General features: G+C 35.8%; 4 protein-coding genes across 4 annotated transcripts; 2 read left to right on the top strand and 2 right to left on the bottom strand.

Annotated features, from left to right (window-relative positions):
- The first annotated feature begins 1,249 nt into the window (after positions 1 to 1,249).
- LOC141605883 (sorbitol dehydrogenase-like) lies at positions 1,250 to 3,395 on the top strand. The gene is made up of 6 exons (XM_074424801.1): positions 1,250 to 1,560; positions 1,708 to 1,775; positions 1,985 to 2,221; positions 2,315 to 2,605; positions 2,710 to 2,897; positions 2,992 to 3,395. The coding sequence occupies exons 1-6, from the start codon at positions 1,455 to 1,457 to the stop codon at positions 3,182 to 3,184; spliced, it is 1,083 nt and encodes a 360-aa protein (XP_074280902.1). The 5' UTR covers positions 1,250 to 1,454; the 3' UTR covers positions 3,185 to 3,395.
- Positions 3,396 to 3,521: 126 nt separating this feature from the next.
- On the top strand, positions 3,522 to 7,575 carry LOC141605882 (uncharacterized). The gene is made up of 2 exons (XM_074424799.1): positions 3,522 to 5,021; positions 5,998 to 7,575. The coding sequence occupies exons 1-2, from the start codon at positions 4,317 to 4,319 to the stop codon at positions 7,291 to 7,293; spliced, it is 2,001 nt and encodes a 666-aa protein (XP_074280900.1). The 5' UTR covers positions 3,522 to 4,316; the 3' UTR covers positions 7,294 to 7,575.
- Positions 7,576 to 7,669: 94 nt separating this feature from the next.
- On the bottom strand, positions 7,670 to 8,750 carry LOC141605884 (profilin-1). Its single transcript, XM_074424802.1, has 3 exons — positions 8,506 to 8,750; positions 8,256 to 8,393; positions 7,670 to 8,099 (listed from the first exon to the last, which is right to left on the bottom strand). Exons 1-3 carry the CDS (start codon positions 8,632 to 8,634, stop codon positions 7,965 to 7,967), a joined length of 402 nt encoding a protein of 133 aa, XP_074280903.1. The 5' UTR covers positions 8,635 to 8,750; the 3' UTR covers positions 7,670 to 7,964.
- Positions 8,751 to 11,418: 2,668 nt separating this feature from the next.
- Positions 11,419 to 19,906, bottom strand: LOC141605881 (derlin-1). Its single transcript, XM_074424798.1, has 7 exons — positions 19,771 to 19,906; positions 17,027 to 17,162; positions 16,065 to 16,138; positions 13,344 to 13,437; positions 12,533 to 12,661; positions 12,274 to 12,434; positions 11,419 to 11,776 (listed from the first exon to the last, which is right to left on the bottom strand). The coding sequence occupies exons 1-7, from the start codon at positions 19,785 to 19,787 to the stop codon at positions 11,629 to 11,631; spliced, it is 759 nt and encodes a 252-aa protein (XP_074280899.1). The 5' UTR covers positions 19,788 to 19,906; the 3' UTR covers positions 11,419 to 11,628.
- Between the last annotated feature and the right edge of the window lie 337 nt (positions 19,907 to 20,243).

Here is a 20,243-nt window from a genome sequence, read left to right as displayed (position 1 = left end):
ACATAATTCCCGATGCGACTATCAAGTCACATTCCAACACAAACAACTAGTTATTTTGTGTTTTTGATGGGCAATCAAACAAGTCCATAGTGGAAGAAATGGTCTAAGTTGGGTACCTTAGATAATATAATTCCTTAATAAATTAAGTAGCCTTGATTGATTGTAAGTATTATGTGTTGCTTAAGCACACAAAAATCAGATTGCTTTAGTTCTTTTCAGGTTTTAAAACCCCAACACACTCGACAAGTGACAACTTACCACAAATGGCAAAACGCTTTAGTACTTGACTACTTCAAATTTCCATTTATGTAAAAGTAGGATGCACAAATATAGAGGAGTTGAAAAGTTCAATTTGAGCTCTTTCATTTCTGAAATTATTTCAAAACTTTGTTTTTCAAATTTCAAACCTTTTAGAATATTTTTTTTTTTTTTGGTGAAATGTGAAATATATTACAACCTTTTAGAATATTGCTTTTGAAAGGATTTTGAACACTTATGAATTTTCCGAAAATTCTCCATAAGGTAGTACCAGAAACCATGGTGCAACAGTCACAAGAACTATTGTATGATTTTGCAATCACTTATGTTTTAAAAAGGGATATGTTTAACTAACTCGTTTACAACATTCATTCTAGGTAATGAGCTTATACATTAGTTCAAACCACTCCATGGACGACCTAGCTATATTATATCCCTCACTAAAAAATGAATAATTGATTAAAGCAGTTATTAAGAGTATTTAGGTAAAATGTAAAGTATTTCATATTAAAAAAAAATCTTATACATTTGTGAACATGGAATTACGGTCCCGACTCTCGACTTGTGTGTGTTAAGTGACAACAACTACCGAACTAAATAAGGAGTAGAAAAATTAAAATCGAATGTTGATCTTGACCCGATAAATCCGAAAATCAATATAATGAAACTCAACTTGAGACAAACTAACCCACTCGATATAATCATTCAATATAATTGTGTTGTATTTATCCAAAATGTTTCGTAGACGTTTTCTATATTTTCTAATCTATCAGCATTATAAATGATTAGATTAGATAAATTATTACTAACTACATTATCCAACTGTTCCGATTATGAAGTAGATTACCTATCACACCACCTCAAAAAGTCCTAAGAAGAATATTATAATAACAAAATTCTTTAAAAAATCATTAGATAAAATCTTAAAAATCATCCGTTTGAAAATGTTATCCATTTAATTTATACATAATTGGATTATTATTAGGATAAAATGATAATTTCATTTTCATTTTCATTTAACTTATCCAATTAAGATTTAAGAGTTTGTTAACTACTCTAATTCTGATTATCTCATCTACGTTACTATATAAACACCCAACATTTCTTCTCATTCATCATACAAATTCCAAAGAGTTTTTATTAATTATTATTTGTCAACTTAATTTAGCAAAGAAAAAAGTTTGAAAATTTTGAAAATGGGAAAAGGTGGAAAAGCATGTGATGCATCAACTCAAAATAGGGCTGCATGGTTGCATGGAGTCAATGATCTTAGGATCCAACCTTACCCTCTTCCTCCTCTTGGTATTTTATTTTAACCCTTCATTTTTCGACATTTTCGAATTTTAACTGTGATTTATTAATGTTTATTTGGTTTTTAGACGAATATATATATATATATAGAGAGAGCATGAATCATAATAGTTTTAAATTTACGTTCGATTTTCATAGGTCCTACTGATGTGAGGGTACGTATGAAGGCTGTTGGAATTTGTGGAAGTGATGTCCATTACTTGAAGGTATACACGTAATTCTTTTTAAAATACTACTCCTTAGTCCTTACGTCCTAATCATTTGTTTACTTTTATATCTATATATCTGTGACGGATATATATTATGGTAAACAAATGATTGAGATTTGAGACGGATAAAATCTCAACTTACAGTATGGTAAACATTTTACCTTAACTAATGTTTATACGTATATGTGTTGGTTTTTGGACGTTAGACTATGAGCTGTGGTGATTATAAAGTGAAAGAGCCTATGGTAATTGGCCATGAATGTGCTGGTATCATTGAAGAAGTTGGAAGCGAGATCACATCTCTTGTTCCCGGTGACCGAGTCGCTCTTGAACCCGGTCAAGGTTGTTGGCGATGTGACCGTTGTAAAGAAGGCAGTTACAATCTGTGCCCTGACATGGAGTTCTTTGCAACTCCACCCATCCATGGTTCTCTTGCTGATCAGGTTCGTTAGCATTGATTAATTTACGAGTCACATTGTTTACTGATCAATTCATATATGGGTTTTATTCATTTGTCGATTTTATTAATTGTATAGATTGTGCACCCGGGGAATTTATGCTTCAAGCTCCCTGATAATGTAAGCTTGGAAGAAGGGGCAATGTGTGAGCCCTTGAGTGTTGGGGTGTATGGTTGTCGTCGGGCTAAGGTTGGTGCTGAGACAACTGTCCTAATCATTGGAGCGGGTCCAATTGGCCTAGTGACCTTGTTAGCTGCCCGTGCTTTTGGAGCCCCAAGAATTGTGGTGGCTGATGTTGATGACCACCGCCTTTCAGTGGCTAAGACACTTGGTGCAGATCAAGTTGTTAAAGTCTCATTCAACAAAGAGGTAATCTTATTAACTACGGTGCATTCAGTGAGACGGTCTTACATAAGTTTATGCCTTTGGTTAATTATCGAAAAGTCTAATCATAATTGTTTTTGGTTATACAGGATGTGGCCTCAGAGGTGGAGGAGATAAAAAAGGCTATGCGGAAAGGGATAGACGTGACTCTAGACTGTGCCGGGTTTGAGAAAACTGTGTCAACTGCATTCGGAGCTACTCGAAATGGTGGTAAGGTTTGCTTGATTGGGATGGGTCATTGTAACATGAATGTCCCTCTTACCCCTGCTGCTTCAAGGTAATACCAATTTGATAATTTCAACATTAACATATGGGCAGGCTTAATTAATTATTCTGGAGTATGTACTTACTATGATAATACTGATTTTCAGGGAGGTTGATGTTCTAGGCGTGTTCCGCTACAAAAACACTTGGCCACAGTGCATTGAGTTTATTAGCAGCGGGAAGATTGATGTGAAGCCACTAATAACTCACAGGTTCGGATTCTCTCAGGAGGAGGTCGTCGAGGCTTTCGAGACCAGTGCTCGTGGTGGAAATGCTATCAAAGTCATGTTCAATCTCTAAGATTCGCGTTTTCACCACCACATAGAAATAGGACTTCGAAATAAATAAACAGGGCTTTAGATTAGAAGCTTTAGTTGTGTTGCCTTAGTTTAATTCCAGGACAAATAATTAGCATTTAAGCATGTCATTCAGAATGTCTAGGACTGATTTCTGTCAGCAAGGTACTTTGGTGGTTATTCATTATATCAATAAATTACAGATTACTTTACAACTTCCGTGACAAAATTTGATTAATTCGATTTTTAAGCATCACATTCAAGCTCGTTCAACTGGAACTTTGACAAAGACAGTCCGAAATCACACACAGATATGTTCTGCACAATACAGAATACACACCACACAGACTTCCATCCAAAACCAATGTTAGATAGGTTAAAAATTGAAAGCTCCATCACAAGCTCAACCAAAATAGTTTACATGGTGCAAAACCCAAGTACATTTTTGTACACAATATTAGTACAAATATACTAATTTTCTCAACCAAACAGAAGATGATAATTACCAAACATATCATCTTTATGAGTGAATAACAGTGATACAAGATAATGGGGGTTGAAGCCTTTTGCATGTGGCTTCAATAAAGTTGTCTCCTTTCTTTTTCCCTTTTAAGGCATGCTTTCATACCCCATTTCTCAAACTTTGTTTCTTAATAATTGTCCTCTTTTTTTACTTTTTTGATATCTCAATTATCATTATATTATCAAATCAAGTATCTATTAAATAATTAGATTTCACTCATTCCTTGCATCAACTCATTATTTTAAGCTCTTACAGTTGAGTTATAGTTTATAGTGTGATCATTTTTCTGTATTCTTAGCATTCGGAAACAACCTCTTTGTGTTGCAGGAATCGTTGTCATTGTTTCTTGTAAAAATAACCTGTAATCTCTGCCTTTTACTTGATCTTTCATCTAATCATCTTTAGACATCCCTTAAAACCCCTCCTTTTCTTTCCCTCCAAAAAAACAATTTCCTCAAAAAAAAAAAAAAAACTAAATTTTAAATTTTAGCTCATCTTTAATCCTAAAAGTTTCAATCTTTGAGTAAATTAAGACATGGGTATTTAATTTGATCATCTAATAATTAGTGGGTAACTCTCAAAATTTCATCTTTTAGCAATTTAAAGAAGAAAAATGCCACCATCAAATTTTCCATTAAGGTGGGAAAGTACAGGGGACAAATGGTGGTATGCAAGTCCAATAGATTGGGCAGCAGCAAATGGACACTATGATTTAGTCCGTCAACTGCTGCGCCTTGATGGCAACCACCTTATTAACCTGACATCTCTTCGCCGCATTCGACGTCTCGAAGCGGTGTGGGATGATCAGGAACAGTATGATGATGTTGCCAAGTGCAGGTGTCAAGTTGCACACCAACTGTTTACTGAATGTCAAAACAGTGAGGAAAACTCTTTGATAGTATCAGGGTATGGTGGGTGGCTTTTATACACTGCTGCATCAGCTGGTGACATGGGTTTTGTTCAAGTGATTTTACAGAAATACCCTTTGCTTGTGTTTGGGGAGGGTGAATATGGACTGACTGATATATTATATGCTGCTGCTAGGAGTAAGAATCATGAGGTTTTTAGGGTGGTTTATGATTTTGCAGTGTCGCCGAGGTTTGTGAGTAAGAATAGAGGTGAATTTGAGGAGCATATTGAAGCGGGTCATTTCGGGTTTAAGGTTGAGATTAAGAATAGAGGTGTTCATGCTGCTGCTAGAGGTGGTAATTTGATTGGATTAAAGCAGCTTCTTGGTGGTGGTTGTAATGTTTTGGAGTTCAGAGATGTTCATGGTTCAACTATCTTGCATTCTGCTGCTGGAAGAGGTCAAGTTGAGGTCAGTTTATGTTGTTGCTTTAGGCTTTCAAAATTATCCAATACTCCCTCCACCAGAATCCTGAATCATTTATTTACCGTTGATTAAATATCTCTCACGAAGAATTTAAAAGGTAAATAAATGTTTGGGACGAAGGGAGTATACCTGAACTCAATGAATTATGAATAGCTTTTAACATACCTTAATCGCTCAAATTTGCATCTCTTAGATATTACTTTTAAATGATTAGTCTTGAAAAGTTTGTCGAAATATCAACATACTCACCATTTAGTCATTTATAAGCATCTTGTCATCTTACTCGGATTATTGGTTCTAGAGGGCATATGTGAGTATTAAGACGGTTGTAGATGTAAACAACCCATATACCTAGTTAATAATGATCATTAATAGTACCGGTGATATGTTTTTGAATACATCACACTGTAGATAGTCTCAAGAGAGATCTACTATATGATTTGAGATGCAAATTACTAGCTTGAAAGAAGAGATCTTTATCAAAACTGAAGTCCTAATTACCTGTTTGTTTTCTTTGTATGATGTCTTGTTTGTGATTGTTGTTATTGTGTTAGCAGTTTCCCTTTATATTTGCAGCCCTGAGGCTGAATTTTGAGTTACTGAAAATGGCGTTGTGCGTTTGTTGGCATCATCAGTCTAATGTGTAAACAAATTACTGTTATGTTTATATCATGTGAAACCGTCTCAATGAGCTGTAAACCTCGCTTATATACCCATTAGCCCACTAGCTCGAAGAATAAACCATCCTATCTTAACTCTCATATAGGTGAATGAGTCAGTCTTCTGATAATATCATGACGCGACTGTCTAATACGAAAATTTGTGATATCGTGTTGCACATAAAACCATTGATCTCTAACAGTCATTGGCATGATTCTTTGCTGCGTGTTATGTGTAGAACATATATGGCACTGTATGCTTCTGCATTTTAACAGTTCACAGTTGTTTACTGCTCGTGTAGGTAGTTAAACACTTGATAGCGACCTATGACATGATCACATCCGTTGATGATAAAGGCAACACTCCATTGCATGTTGCTGCATATAAAAGCCAATTATCTGTTCTCGAAGCTCTTATTCAAGCGTCCCCTTCATCTGCATTAGTATTAAACAAAGTCGGTGAGACGTTCCTCCATATGGTGGTAGATGGTTTCCAAACACCTGGTTTTAGGAGACTAGACCAGCAAATTGAACTTATGAAACAACTTGTGAGTAACAAATGTTTCCACTTGGAAGACATCATAAACTCCAAAAATAACCAAGGAAGAACCGCTCTTCATCTAGCCATTATTGGAAATGTTCATTCTAATCTCGTGGAATTGTTGATGACCGCTCATTGCATTAATCTGAACATCCGAGATAATCATGGGATGACCCCACTTGATTATCTAAAGCGACAACCACGCTCTTCATCATCCGAGATCTTAATCCGTCAGTTGATCTCTGCTGGAGGAGTATCCAGTTGCAAAGATATTGCTGTGAGACGAGCATTTGCTTCCCAGTTGAAGTTGCAAGGTGTTCTAGGGAGCCCCGGAACATCCTTCAGAATCTCGGACAATGAACTATTTCTATGTACAGGCATGGATCACCTGATGGGCCCTAGCCGCGCCCATGTTATCACGGGCCATTTTCGATCTATTAGCAGCACAAGTCAATGTGACTCGACTAATGGGACCCACTTTCCTCCGGATGTCAAGAAGGCAGCAGGTCCCTTACAGAATGCTGCAAAGCGATTCAAAACAATCTTCCAGTGGTCTTCCAAGAAGACGAAAGAAACAGGACGATCTAGGAAGCCGAGCCAAGAAGATTTCTCAGACAAGAGATTTAGCGCTTCAGAAGAGACACCAGTTACGCTCAGAGAGAGATATTCAAACGCGTCTCTCTCAAATAATAAGAGGACACTCGCAGTGAGAAGCAATATATCAAGCCCTAGCAACCGGAAGAAATTTGCTCCAGGGTTAGCCCAGGATGTCTTGAATGACCAGCTTCTTGCTGGCCTACCAGCTCAATCACCTTGGAGTTCGTTTTCATCTCTACCATCCCCGAAATCTCAGGATAAAGGCAAAGGGCAGACTCACATGGAACATGAGACAGGCGTACTACCTTGCTCGAAGCAAATCAATGCCAATAACACCCCTTGTGTGGTAGAGAAGCGAGAGTCAAAGGCTAAAAGGTTCATGAACCCGGCATTGTGCTTTGGCGGATCTCGGCTAGGTAAGCATAACACCAAGCATCCTATGGTGTCACCTGTAGCTTGATTGAGTTCTGTAGAATGTCACCTAAATAGCTCAAGCCCTATAACCTTAAGTGTGGGACACTAGCATTCACTACTTGTGAATTATGATTCCATTGCTTATGAACTTTAAAACTATAATTCCCTTGAGTTTGTTGTGTGTATCACTTTTTATATATAGATAAATATGCAAAATAAATATATGTAACCGAAGTATTTCTTAGGAAACTCGATTTATTACATGTTCTTCGTTTATTGTAACTGTGTAATCAACCTAATTAGTATTAGTGTTAATGTTGGCTATATATCTTGTGGTGTTATTTGATTTACTTATTTTTTGTATTTTCGACGGTGCAGTATGATCAACAATGCAGTAAATCAGAAACAAACAAAATATTTAACAAATTCATCCAATATAAAATTCATCCAATATGAAAAAATAAATAAAAATGTTATACTCTAATTTTATGTTTTTCCACAGTTATTGTCTATAGGTAACATCTCCACTTTCTCTTAGTGTATTACTTGAGAAAGGGAAGAAATATTGGAAAATTGCCAAAAAAAAAAAGTATAATAATTTTCTAAGTTTTTTTAAAAATCAATGATAGGTGCATGTAATCCCATTCAGTACCACGGAGAGGTGCTCTATCGTCTTCCTAATTGTAGCGAAATATAAATGGAGTCGGGTGTAGGAGTCTACATGCCCTGATCAACAAGGTAGTCACCCAACCTCTCGACAACCAAGTTGCATTGCCCTGGAGTCACTGGCTCGTCATATAACCCAAATATCAGTGCTGCTCCTGTTTTCTTAATGCATACTCCTCCTGCTCCCTGCAGTGACGGGGACACACAATTTTACTGTGTCTCGTTACCCATTTTGATATACAATATGTATAAAAAAATCATTTTACAGTGTCCCGTTACCCGTGTTTATCTGTGACGGATATTGCAGTAAATATTGAAATTAGGAAATGACGTAATTAATACCTTCTTTCCACGAATAACAGCACCGGGCTCTCCCTGGATAACCATGTACTTGCTTCCTTCCATGAAGAGACCGGTGGGCGCCAAGTGACCAGGTTCGTCGAAATCCTTGAGGATTGCTGTTACCTCTTCTGATTTTAACTGCACAAAATTATTGTCATTGTTACAAATTTGAGTGTTTTTGTAAAATAGGTTTACGATATCCCTGTTATAAAACTCGAATGTTTGGATTTCTTAAATTAGGAGATAGTACCTGAGGGAAGTCGGAGCTCTGAGCCCAAACATTGCCATCAAGGCCATATATAGCAGCCGAGGAGAGGTGGTGGCCAGTGCCATCAATGTCGCACATCAAATGCTCATCCACGTATGTTTGCCACGACATTGTCTTGTGGCTATCAAACAAACTATATTTTCAAATGGGGGTGTAATTTGGTTGCAAACACAAATAAGGCTCGAATGAGTTTGATTTGTTAAATGTGTGTTGAAGGAAAGGGAAATGCTTAAGAGGGAGATGACATCTCATAAATAGGAAGAAACAGGAAAGGAAATAAAGGGTGATCCATTCACTTGCTCCTCTTTTTAAGGCCTTCTCTCTTTTTATTTCTTCCACATGTTGCCTTACTTTCCCATGAGAATAGCTTTGCTTCATACATTCTGGTTTTTCTTTTTTTGTTGAAATATTATCTATCATATGACATGTTTTGGTCTTACGTCTTTAACTTTTTTTTTTTTTTTTTTTAAAAAAAAAGAACAATTATGACTGAAGTCACTCTTTGAAAGAGTCGCTTTACGAGTTAAAATTCTCTCCATTTCCTAAAAAGAAATGGAGAGGCCATTACCTATCAACGGCCCAGAGTATATTTTGTCAACATCAAACGGTTCACAATTTATGCATAAAAATAAAGGGTTGACAGAGTATAGATGAGATAATATTATTAAATGATTTGTGAGAGGAAATTGAGAGGATCCTTATTGCCGCTTTACCTACCGTCCAGACAAAAAAAAAATCAATCTTATGTGGATCAATTTAGTGCAAATAGTTTCAAGTGAGCCCCAATACACAAATTTTTTATTTATTTTAGAGCACTAAAAGTAAAAGAAAAAAAAAACATTCTTTAAATGCCTAATAACACCTAAAAAAATAACTCATTATAGAACATTATCGATTTATCGTGTATTTATTTTGTTAACATAGGTAAACGAAAAATGTAAAATGATTGATTGGTGATTTCGTGTTGTGTACCAATACCAAATTCAACTTATGTATACTCTCAAATCTCAAGTATGATACCATAAGCAAATAGTTTCAAGTGAGCCCCAAAACACAAATTTTTTATTTATTTTAAGCACTAAAAGTAAAAGAAAAAAACATTCTTTAAATGTCTAATAACACCTATTACAATAACTCATTATAATACATTATCGTGTATTTGTTAACATAGGTAAACGAAAAATGTAAAATGTCTTATTGGTGATTTGGTGTTGTGTACCAATACCAGATTCAACTTATGTAGTAGGAGTTAATCAGTGAGGATTCTCTGTCTCACTTTTGTGTTCCATTCTGTGTCTCACTCCATACACATCTTGACACGTCACTTGTTCCAAATAAAAAATATACAAGAAATATGCTAATGTGTTGATGTGTCAAGATGTGTATGGAGTGGGACACAAAATGGGACAGAGGATCTTCACTGAGGAGTTAATACTCTCAAATTGGATACCAGAAGCATTGGACTTGACTGATAATATTATTACTATCATAAATTTGACGATCTCTCGCTAAGTTTTTGAGAAAACTCGAGAGACCATTACTATTAGCCTTGTTGAATTGTACATTGTCTTAAATAAGTTCCCAATAACTCGTATCTTAAATTAGAAGAAAAAAATGTCAATTGACAGGGATTGTTAGGATCGTTGAGTAAAAGAAAAGCTTAATCTGTAACACATCACAGGTAGAGAGGGCAATTTCGGGGCGAGCCAAGTTGGCCGGCAGGGGGATGGCACGACACGGCTCGAGCACGATGAGCAATGCGGGCCGGCACGGGAACGACGTGAAAAAATGGAAATGAATTGTGCTTTTGTACAATCCGACCGGAGCACGGTGGGACAGGTACAACCAGTCCCGGCCCATACAAATTAATGACCCAACAAATTAAATTTGACCAAAGTACCCTTTCGTAAATTAATGACCCAACTAAAAACACAAATTGAAAACTTAGTAAATATGGTAGTACTTGTAGTCTCAACTTAGATATAATATACTTTTTAGGACGGGCACTCAACTCATTTTAGACCATACAAATTCTCATTTTAGACGACATAATCCGTATTAATCCGTTTTAAGTTTAAGACGGTTCAAGTATCATACCATTTGTGTATATAAGACAAATATATTGCCTTCTTATACACACAAGTGTGATGTAGTTGACCGTCTTAAGCTTAAGACGGATAGTGACGCTTAAGACGGATAGTGACGTCTTAAGAAAGACTTACGGGTTAGATTATGAGGTATTATAAGTTACGGAGTATGGGTCATTTTGCCGAAATCAGTTATCTGGCTATGCAACATTTGAATAAAGACCATTTTGGATTTCATTATTTTTTGGGTCAAATCATTAAGATGAAGTTCGGGTAAAGTGGGATTATTTTGAAATCAGGATCATAGTTCAGATGCTAAGGACAAGTACGTCGCGGATAAAAAAAATTTCAAATCAGATTCCTTGCACAAGGGTAGTTTTGTCAAATTTATTTAGAATAATGGAAAATTAAGCAAGATGTAACATTTTTGGTCAATTTGTCACAATTCTTCATTTTTTTTACCAATTTGTCACAAGTTATAGTTTTTTTACCAATTTGGCAAACAACCTCCACTTTTTTTACCAATTTGGTTGTTTGGCCGGAGATGATGAGTTGGGAGTTCTGTATAAATATTATCCATCCTAAAAACACTATGCAGAGCTCTGATTTTGGTTCTCACAACAATGCAGATCACCATCTTCACTCATAATCAATCAGTTCAGATCGGCATTTTCTTTGGGGTGCAAAAGAAGTCCCAAAAACATTTGACGAGATTTGAACAAAAAAAAAACCGAACGAGATTTGAACAAAGGTCGTGAGTAGGTAGGTAATCGTGATTTTCACCAACTACTCTAATAGACATCTGCACTCAGTTCAAATCAATGGCATCAAGTTCGAAAATATCTGATTTTGGGTTTCCTATTTCATTTCTATCAAGATGCAAAAGCATGAAAATCTCTGACAAGAATGTCAAAAACAGCAGTTCCTTAACCACCTCTCTAAACAGAAATGCCCCTAGTTATACAATTGTATTACTTCGCTAATCAAACGGTCAGAATAGCCGTAGTACAAGTTGTGTTCAATCACTGAGACGATAAGCTCTCCCTCTGAAAGCGCCTGTATTTCTCTCCGGCTGTGCGGGTCCACCAGCAGCAGCAGGAGCAACTCCACCACCAGCACGATAAGGTGCCGGGGCTCCAAGTCTAAACCTTGCAACAATCTTATGCCTGTATAAAGAGAGTTAGGGAAATTCAACTAGCACACGAAACTCACACAATAGCATCAGACCGATTAACCTATCAGACCATTTGCGTTCTGAAATGTTTGTGGTGAGTTTTCAAAGAAAGGTAGCAAATCTTAAGAGCTCAATCTAGAAATTAAAACCTATGTTCCACCAACTCTATTGCAAGTGTCAGACCACCATTTTCTGAAAGAGCTTTCATACTTCCATGTCTTTGGTCTAAAATGAGCTGCAGAAATTTTGGGTTCTATCAGAAAGTCGAAGTAACATAATAGGTTAAACCTAAAACCCTGGGGTGGAAACATAGAAAACTAACATAGTTTAAGTGTTTGACCATAATCAATAGTAAGAAAGTTTTGTCAAAGTTCTGCTGTTCTTCGTTAAGCATAAAGGATAGCACGAATATGTTGTTCCTCGTTGCTTTGGTACGATTAAGATGGTAATGGAATTCGATTTTTTCAGTTTAGCAAAAAAAAAGGATACACCCATAAAGGAGTCTTCAAGATATTCTTTCCACCAGCAAGAGGATGCAGCACTGTCAAGAAGTAATATAGATGTCCAGCTATGATTCCCATGAGATCTGGCACAAGAGGGGACCCAAAAATAACATCCAACGCTAGCATCGCCCAAGGCAGATAGAATGCCTGCAGCTCACGGAAGTTATCGACATGACACATGCTAGTAAATGACAATCATCAAGAAGTAAATACAATGATAAGGATCAAATTGAACTTCAGTGTACCTTAAGCGTGAAAAGGCCATAGATGTTGACATTGGAGTTGGGAAATTCTCTACTCCATACATAAAGAAGCATGAATACTAGCGATATTCCAAGGAATGGCGAATACAAGTAGGGAATTGCTGATAATGCCTGAAAATCGTAGAAATGGAAATAAAACATTACATTCACTAGGCCAGACTCCTGTCATGCGATCTCAGAATATATTCATTAAACCACACTCAGGGAGGAGTGTAGCAGTCGGTTATTTCATTGAAACGTTTCTTCTTCTTTGCCTAAAATGAAGCATTGAAGTGAGATGTTGGAATGTCAGAGCATCGAACACGTGGCATTCTCGTGATAAGATTATCATGAGACTTGACCCATATTATTATATGATACATTTTATTTTAGTGGATTAATGAGTATGGGGTAAGGCTTCTCTAGTTTAATTGGGTTGGTCTTACATATTAATATACATTATATTCATATGAGACCATCTTAAGAGGACACTAATTGTTTTAAAGAAAACACATAACTACATGTCATCACAAAGTCATTACAAAAGCTTTGATCCTACCAGAGTTGAATAAAAGATTAATTTATAATGGAAACTAAATTTCTACAAGACTATATCAAGGCATTAGCTACTAGCCTACTATCAAGGCACTTTTAACTTTTTATGATTCATACGATTTCAAAACTTATACAGTAATACGACTCATACATTCACACTGACTCGTAAGCAACCAAAAATGCATTTGGAAAATTCTATTAATATCGTTTTTGTGCTATACTGTTGAAAACTGGATTACGTAAGCTAGTGTTTTCATACCAACATAGTCAAAGTTCCAAAGATCAACATCCACAAGAAATCTGCTGTTCGCCTTTGAAATGGTCCCTGCTCGAGTTGAACTCCATATCTAGCTCTGTTAGAGCAATAGCAACGGTCAGTTTGTGGGCTGAGTTCTTATATAAGAACAAGCCCTCACCATTGTGGGAATGGGTTTGAGACATTTTTTTTTTACTTGAGATTGTATGCACAAACTGGTTCTTAGCATAAAGAAAGGGGAAAAAATAATGAAAGGAGGAGAGCTGAGAGTGAGGGTCATGAATGAAGGACAAATGTTGCGTGATACACAACTCCAAAAAGGCCACTAGTACAAGTAAGAAAATGATATAGATTACTGACTATTGAGATCAATATTACAGTATGTGGAGTTTAGACCCATTTACAAACTGAAAATAGTTTCAACCATTGTTGAAATTGAGTTGTTTTACATTTGAGTTTGTTCTAAGTGATCTGGCAATGATGTGAAGAACTTAAGCCACTGCTAATGCTTTTAAATCAAGAACCAATAAATAAAACTTGAGGACGACGAACTAATCATTCATGTATGTCAGAAAAAAGGTCAGCTGAAACCAAAATCCTTTTCTTCTGCAAACAGCAGCCCCATACTAAAGTAGAGGCCTTGTCTTGGAACAGGTAACAAGAAAGACAGAAGATCAACAGCGGAGTAAAATAGAAATTATAAACAAACACCCAATATCAAAAGAGGAAAATATCTGAACAGAAATACAAGACTGAAAAAACTTTTATGTGCCTCCATTTGACTACTCCTATATCATATTCCCCTACAGTAGTGGTTCAATATACATTTCTAATTTTATTTCAATGTAGATAATCCAAACAATCCAGCATCTTCACAGACTCACACACATAGTCCAACAATTTGCATATTGAATTTGAGTGGAGGCTTTCAGCTACAGTTGTGAAAATTGAAATTTCTAATTCTGATGACTTTAGATCAACATAACGAATCCCAATTTAAAGTTAGAACTAGGGTTTAAGAAAACAACTGGGTACGTGGAAATTTGGCCGAAAAGACATTAAATTAGAGATTATGGAGAAAACAAGAAAAAAAAAAGGTGGAGAAATAAGACAGATTTTGCGAAAAACAAGGAGACATGGTTGAACATTGTAGGAGTTAGCTTGGATGAGGGGTAGATGATTGATAGGGAAGATGTTAAGAGGTAAAGGCGAGGAAATGAGAGGGAAATGGGATAATTTAAGACAAACAAGCCGACCTAATATACAGCTCTTGTAGTCAAAAGAAAATGTGTATAGCGTCTTGGAAGGAAAACACTTTTTATCAATAATACCTGTTTTAAGTACATGTTCCTCTTGTCCTGACTTCAAATCCTCATGATCTTTAAAAAAAATTACAAGGACATACTAAAAGTGTACAAGAAGTTCAAAGTATAAAGCTTTGTGTCTTTCCGAGACCATATTCAGGCAACAAATTTCCAGCATCCCAAGTTACAAGTTAAACCAAACCTAAATCTCTCCAAATTGCCTCTTCTTATGCATCAACCTTCTAAATCTTTACAACAACTGGGATAAAAGAGGTCATAAAATTTTAAATTGCAATATTCAGAAATTTCTAGTCACCACATTGGTACTTCTATGATCGGTTGACCAGCACGTTAGACAAACTTTATTTGAGGAAGAAGCAACCTAGCCAAAGATAAAGAATAGAAAAATATTCTAGTTACCACATTGTTACTTCTATGATCGGTTGACCAGCACGTTAGACAAACTTTGTTTGAGGAAGAAGCAACCTAGCCAAAGATAAAGAATAGAAAAAAATTCTCCTTCCGTACTTTTTTTTCTTCCCATCTCATATTATGCGGTCTTGAAACCTTGCTTTGACCGTGTTCTTCTCTCAATTATATGTTACTTCTGTTAAAACTATTATTTTGTGAAAGAGTGTTGAATAATGAGTATAAATATATTGTTGTCATATGTTAACTTTTCATATTTTTCAATATATTTATGGTCGACTTTTGTAACTTTGACCCCCAAAAGTGAAACGAGAAGACAAGAAGAAGTATGGAGGGGGTATTAATTCTGCACTTGCAAAAAACATCAATGGTGTAAAGATATTGTCCTTAGTTCCCATTAGACTCATGCAAGATTCATACATGAACAACTTTGCGAGTATCTGACCTACTCTAAAGAAAGAATATGTTTTGCATATCATTTGAATCAGAATATGTTACTCATCTACAATTATTAACTTGATCAATGAGCATAGATAGAATATTTGGATCATCAGCAAGTAACTTATTGCAAAATGGCCTCAGCAAGGAATATTTTTTATAAACAATGAACCACTGGACAGAAACACGGCCATTCTGACGCAAGAATATAAGTTGTTCAAAATAGAAAAAAGAAAAAAAAAATCAAAGTAATCTAATACTTCCTCCATTCAACCCCACTCTACCAATTTCATTTTTGTACACTATTCACAAGTGGGTATTCAATTTCAATTTTCTCTCGATACGTAAGTGAAAATATATTCATGCGGGATCTTGTTTGATTCGTCTTTACGAGTACATTAAAAATATCTAACTTTTATAATTTTTGCAAATACGTAGCCAACGATATTTAGCGCGTAAAACACGCGTTGGCAAACGTGAAGAAAGAAAGTGGTAGAGTGGAGTTGAATGGAGGAAGTAACTCTTAAATAAAATTACAAGACAAACAACTTACATCATTAGCAGCCGAATTCCGAAATTGACAGAAAATTTTCCAAGAAAAAAGAAGTTGGTAAACAGCCGCCACAACTGAAAACAATATATAATTGTTAGAAAGAGAAAGTAAGTTGTTAAGATGAAGCGATGCAGGAGATACCAATAATAAATAATAAATACGTTGGACAAAAAAAAGCTTCTCTTTGCCATTTATAGAGCTGTATATAAAACAATGTAACATTGACAGATGAAGAGCAATCTACCCACAAGAGCATAAAGAGCATGATTGTCAAATGACCCAACTCTAAATTTAGTTATTTAAGAAGATATAACCTCAACTGTCTAAGCAATCTGTGAAGGAACGCCTTCTCAAGTCTTAAACTATGCCAATTAGCTTAACGATTCTCATATACTAACCTCCATGTCTGCGTTGGATATAAGTCGTATAAATGAACAGGAAATATACTCCATATGTATTTACCCAAAAACACCCATTTGCCTTGTGGGTCGATTTACGCACTGTGAAACATGTTCTTGAAGTTCATGAAAATACCCTGTAGTTTAGAGAATGTCTCTACCATACTCAGCAGTAATACCATTAGAAATATGTCAACTGACAAAATTACCCCAGCCAAATAATACGACATCGAAATTCAAAAGAACTAGTTTCGAATATATAAATAAAGAACTTGCATAGCGCACATCTGCGAGGTATATGTCTCCAATACAGTACAAAATGGAAACCCATTCATCTTGCAACATGAGCAATAACTACAAATCAACATTTTCTGGGCATCCTCCAGATGTTCCCCTTCAGATACTACTGTTTTTCTACCTCTATACTTTGCATACCCTATTCTTGTACTACTAACAAATGTTGGAAAATTTTTAGGTGAAGAAAAGAGGGTATATGACGTCTAGATCTTGATGTTGCCAAAACTAAGGAGACAAGGCAAAAAGCTTATGAAGCATGGACTATACCTGAAAGTTTTTGAAAACCAATCCATATATCAATGCAATATAATGAGGATTGATCAAGCCCAGTTGAAATGCCGTGGTAAAAGCCAGGCAGAGAGTTCCATAACCCTTGCTTATTGGAGGAAGAGAGTTATACCACCTGGAATTAAAGTGAAGATTAATATGGTACACAGCTATTTTATCATCATAAATTTGTCAAACAAAAGAAATTGTAGCAAATCCATTGGGTAGTAATCGTAAGCAACCATCACTGGTTTGTAGACAAGCAGGTTCTGAAAGTTTGAAGATAAAGAAATACATCGAACATAAAGGTTGGCTTGAATACCCAACAGGTGAAATGTGTTAGTGGTCAGAAATAAAAGACCTTTCATGAGTATAAAGAATCAAGCATTGTTGCTATAACAATGTATAGGCGTATAGCTGTAGCAACTACATTGTTATAGCGGTAATTAAAGACGCATAGAACGGTCGTACACAAGACTAACTGGTGATCATATGAGCTAAGGCCTAAGCATAGTGATGTAAGTAGGTGAATATGTCTTTGCAATCCCTTTTTGTTGGGGTTTTAAGTATTCTATTGAACTTCTTTTCCCCTTAACAGATTCAAAAGTTAATGAAACGAACCAACTAGAAGAATTTGTTAAGGGTAGAAAATTTTGGTAGTGGACTAGCTATGGTTATGATCTTCTACTGAACTAGTTATGGGAGTGCGCTTTGATTTGTAATTTTGCATGGAAATACTAAAGTAACACGCATCCATAACTATTGTATGAAGCGAAGGTATGCACCTTACTGTAAAGAAGAAGTAGGTAACAATCTAAATCATGAATTCTTGCATTTAGAAAGTTTACTTGAATTGTAATGATTAACAATTCAGGTGGAATTCCCAACTTGAAATGGTATCGATGATCATATACTTGTGATCCATTTGCTTGGACCTAGTCCGGAGGATCCGTTTGTTTACACCAGTAGAAAGTTTTCATTGAAGCTGGAAATTCCAGCTAAATTGTAAACAGCGAAAATTTTCTACCGCAGAAAACAAACAGGTCCTCTAGGATAGGCCCAGCAAATCGTTACAAGTATTAAGTATATATCATCCTCATTCACTCCACGCCATTTCAAGCTAGGAAGTCACTGGTTACAAACACCGAATAATTACAGAGTTACAGTTTAAGCAAACCTTCTAAATGAAACTGGTGACATATTAACGCAAAATGACAAGTGAAAGCGCACAAGCATAATTAGTTGAGTAGAAGATCATTATCATAACTAGTCCACATAAATTAAAGCACAAAAGGGATAACAACAATGAAATATTTGCCTAGGTACATTACTAAATATTTGCCTAGGTACATTACTACCCTTAGGGCTTACCTCATATGATCGCCAATTAATCTTCTGTACAACCATTCTATGCATACAACATACTTCTCTAGCGCATAGACAGTTTTTTACACGGATATATTGGTAGACTAGCTAAATTGGGAAAGCTGGCACTTAGATCGTGAGCCCAGTATTAACGAAGTGCATAGTATGTCCAAAATGAGGTTTACATGATCAGGGCATGGAGATGGGTGAGGTCTCAATACCATTGAAGTTATTATAATCTTACCGTATAAGATGCGATCATGCGTAAATTTCTACTTGATTTGCTATAGAAAACGTCAACAATCTTTACTTAGGTTCTTGAGTAATACTCCCTCCGTCGTGGTCAATTGTTTACCAATTCCATTTAGGTAGTGTTTGGATATACGGAATTGATTTCATTTCCATGATTTCAATTGTAGAAATTGAAATGTTTGAATTCAATTCCAAATCCAATTCCAAAATTACGTTTGGGAAACCCGTGAAATTGGAATTGGAATTGGAATTGAATTTGGGCGAGACGGGTAAGGGTCGAGACCGTTGGATGTTTTATATTTGAAAAAATTAAATATTGTCTCGAAAAATATTTGCGATCGGAAAAAATATCATAAATAAAAATATTGTGACGAAATTTGCGTCACAAAATAAAACGAAAGAAGTCATGGAATTGAAATGACTAGTATATGGTAGGTATTTGAGAACCCCAAATTTTAACTAGCTTGGAATTGATAAGGAATTGAGTCAATTCCAATTCCAAATTCTAAGGGTTCCCAAACACTTGAAATATTTCAATTCTGGAATTCAATTCCAATTCAAGGTTCCCAAACATAGCATTAGGGTGTCTCAGCCAATTGTTGACCTTGTTATTTTAGAAATGCCTTTGATAGGCAATTTGATCTTCCACGCTCAATTTGGTCCACTTGTTCTCCAATAATTGATCCACTCCTCTTTCCTTGGTCTTTATGCCAAAACCAAAGGTAAACAAATGACCAGGAGGGAGGGAGTACATTACAACCCCACTCCGGCAAATTTTCCGACTACGCCACTGATCACATGAAACTAACTCAGCAGAATGTCCAAATTTCCTAACATACAAATCTAATAGAATACTACCCATGAAAATTCACAATGATCATATTAGCAGCACCTCAAATCACCTCTTTCAAAAGCAATTCAATATCAAACATAACTTGCTAATCAATACACCCAAACAAACAAAATCGAACTTATAAACAAAGAAACATTTACAATTAAACAGCATGATCACCACAAAATCAGCAATTTAATGATGAATTGGATTCAAAAACAAAAGAACCGAATATAATAACAAAAATAACAAATCGAATGGAAGTAAGAAATGCAGAAAAAGAAGAAGGAATTACTCAGCAGGAGACGACATTGACGAACTAAGTCTTGGAAAAATGATGAACTAGCGACTTCTGGTTCTCTTGCGTTTCGAATCACTTTCTTAACTCGTCTATTCGGGCCACCAATACTTGTGGGTAGACCTCGCACAGGAGTACCAACCTACGAAAGAGGTGATCAAATAGTGCAGTTCATTGACCCGACCAGGCCACACACGGTTTTTTGAAGGATTTGGACCTTTTATTTTGTCCCAAAAAACGCCCATGGGCTGGTCTAAAGAAACCCAAAATATTTTTGGGCCAGGTTTGGGTTAAGCATCCCCTACTACTAAGAGAATAAAAATTCTTTTAGTTTTCCCTCCAAAACGAATCTAGCTAAATAAGGTAATAAATAAAATTTTCTTCCATTACATTATTATCTTTCCAATGAATATATTCTTATAAATAAACTCTAATTTTTTAAATAAATTCATAATTATGATTTTTTCATT

Source organism: Silene latifolia, chromosome 10 (assembly GCF_048544455.1).
Source record: "Silene latifolia isolate original U9 population chromosome 10, ASM4854445v1, whole genome shotgun sequence".
Taxonomy (NCBI): Eukaryota; Viridiplantae; Streptophyta; class Magnoliopsida; order Caryophyllales; family Caryophyllaceae; genus Silene; species Silene latifolia.
The sequence above is the reverse complement of the archived record's forward strand: the minus strand, read 5'-3'. Positions and strand labels throughout refer to the sequence as shown.

What these genes read in the sequence shown, in the direction of transcription:
- LOC141605883 (XM_074424801.1), top strand. Translation starts at nt 1,455, where the DNA reads ATGGGAAAAGGTGGAAAAGCATGTGATGCATCAACTCAAAATAGGGCT. An exon ending in GTGATGTCCATTACTTGAAG is followed by an intron (nt 1,776 to 1,984) that starts GTATACACGTAA and finishes TTTGGACGTTAG; the next exon opens with ACTATGAGCTGTGGTGATTA. An exon ending in AAGTCTCATTCAACAAAGAG is followed by an intron (nt 2,606 to 2,709) that starts GTAATCTTATTA and finishes TTGGTTATACAG; the next exon opens with GATGTGGCCTCAGAGGTGGA.
- LOC141605882 (XM_074424799.1), top strand. Translation starts at nt 4,317, where the DNA reads ATGCCACCATCAAATTTTCCATTAAGGTGGGAAAGTACAGGGGACAAA. An exon ending in CTGGAAGAGGTCAAGTTGAG is followed by an intron (nt 5,022 to 5,997) that starts GTCAGTTTATGT and finishes CTGCTCGTGTAG; the next exon opens with GTAGTTAAACACTTGATAGC.
- LOC141605884 (XM_074424802.1), bottom strand. Translation starts at nt 8,634, where the DNA reads ATGTCGTGGCAAACATACGTGGATGAGCATTTGATGTGCGACATTGAT. An exon ending in AGAGCTCCGACTTCCCTCAG is followed by an intron (nt 8,394 to 8,505) that starts GTACTATCTCCT and finishes AATTTTGTGCAG; the next exon opens with TTAAAATCAGAAGAGGTAAC. An exon ending in CTGTTATTCGTGGAAAGAAG is followed by an intron (nt 8,100 to 8,255) that starts GTATTAATTACG and finishes CCGTCACTGCAG; the next exon opens with GGAGCAGGAGGAGTATGCAT.
- LOC141605881 (XM_074424798.1), bottom strand. An exon ending in GGAATTCGGCTGCTAATGAT is followed by an intron (nt 13,438 to 16,064) that starts GTAAGTTGTTTG and finishes TTGCTCTAACAG; the next exon opens with AGCTAGATATGGAGTTCAAC. An exon ending in TTGAAGACTCCTTTATGGGT is followed by an intron (nt 11,777 to 12,273) that starts GTATCCTTTTTT and finishes CTCTTTATACAG; the next exon opens with GCATAAGATTGTTGCAAGGT.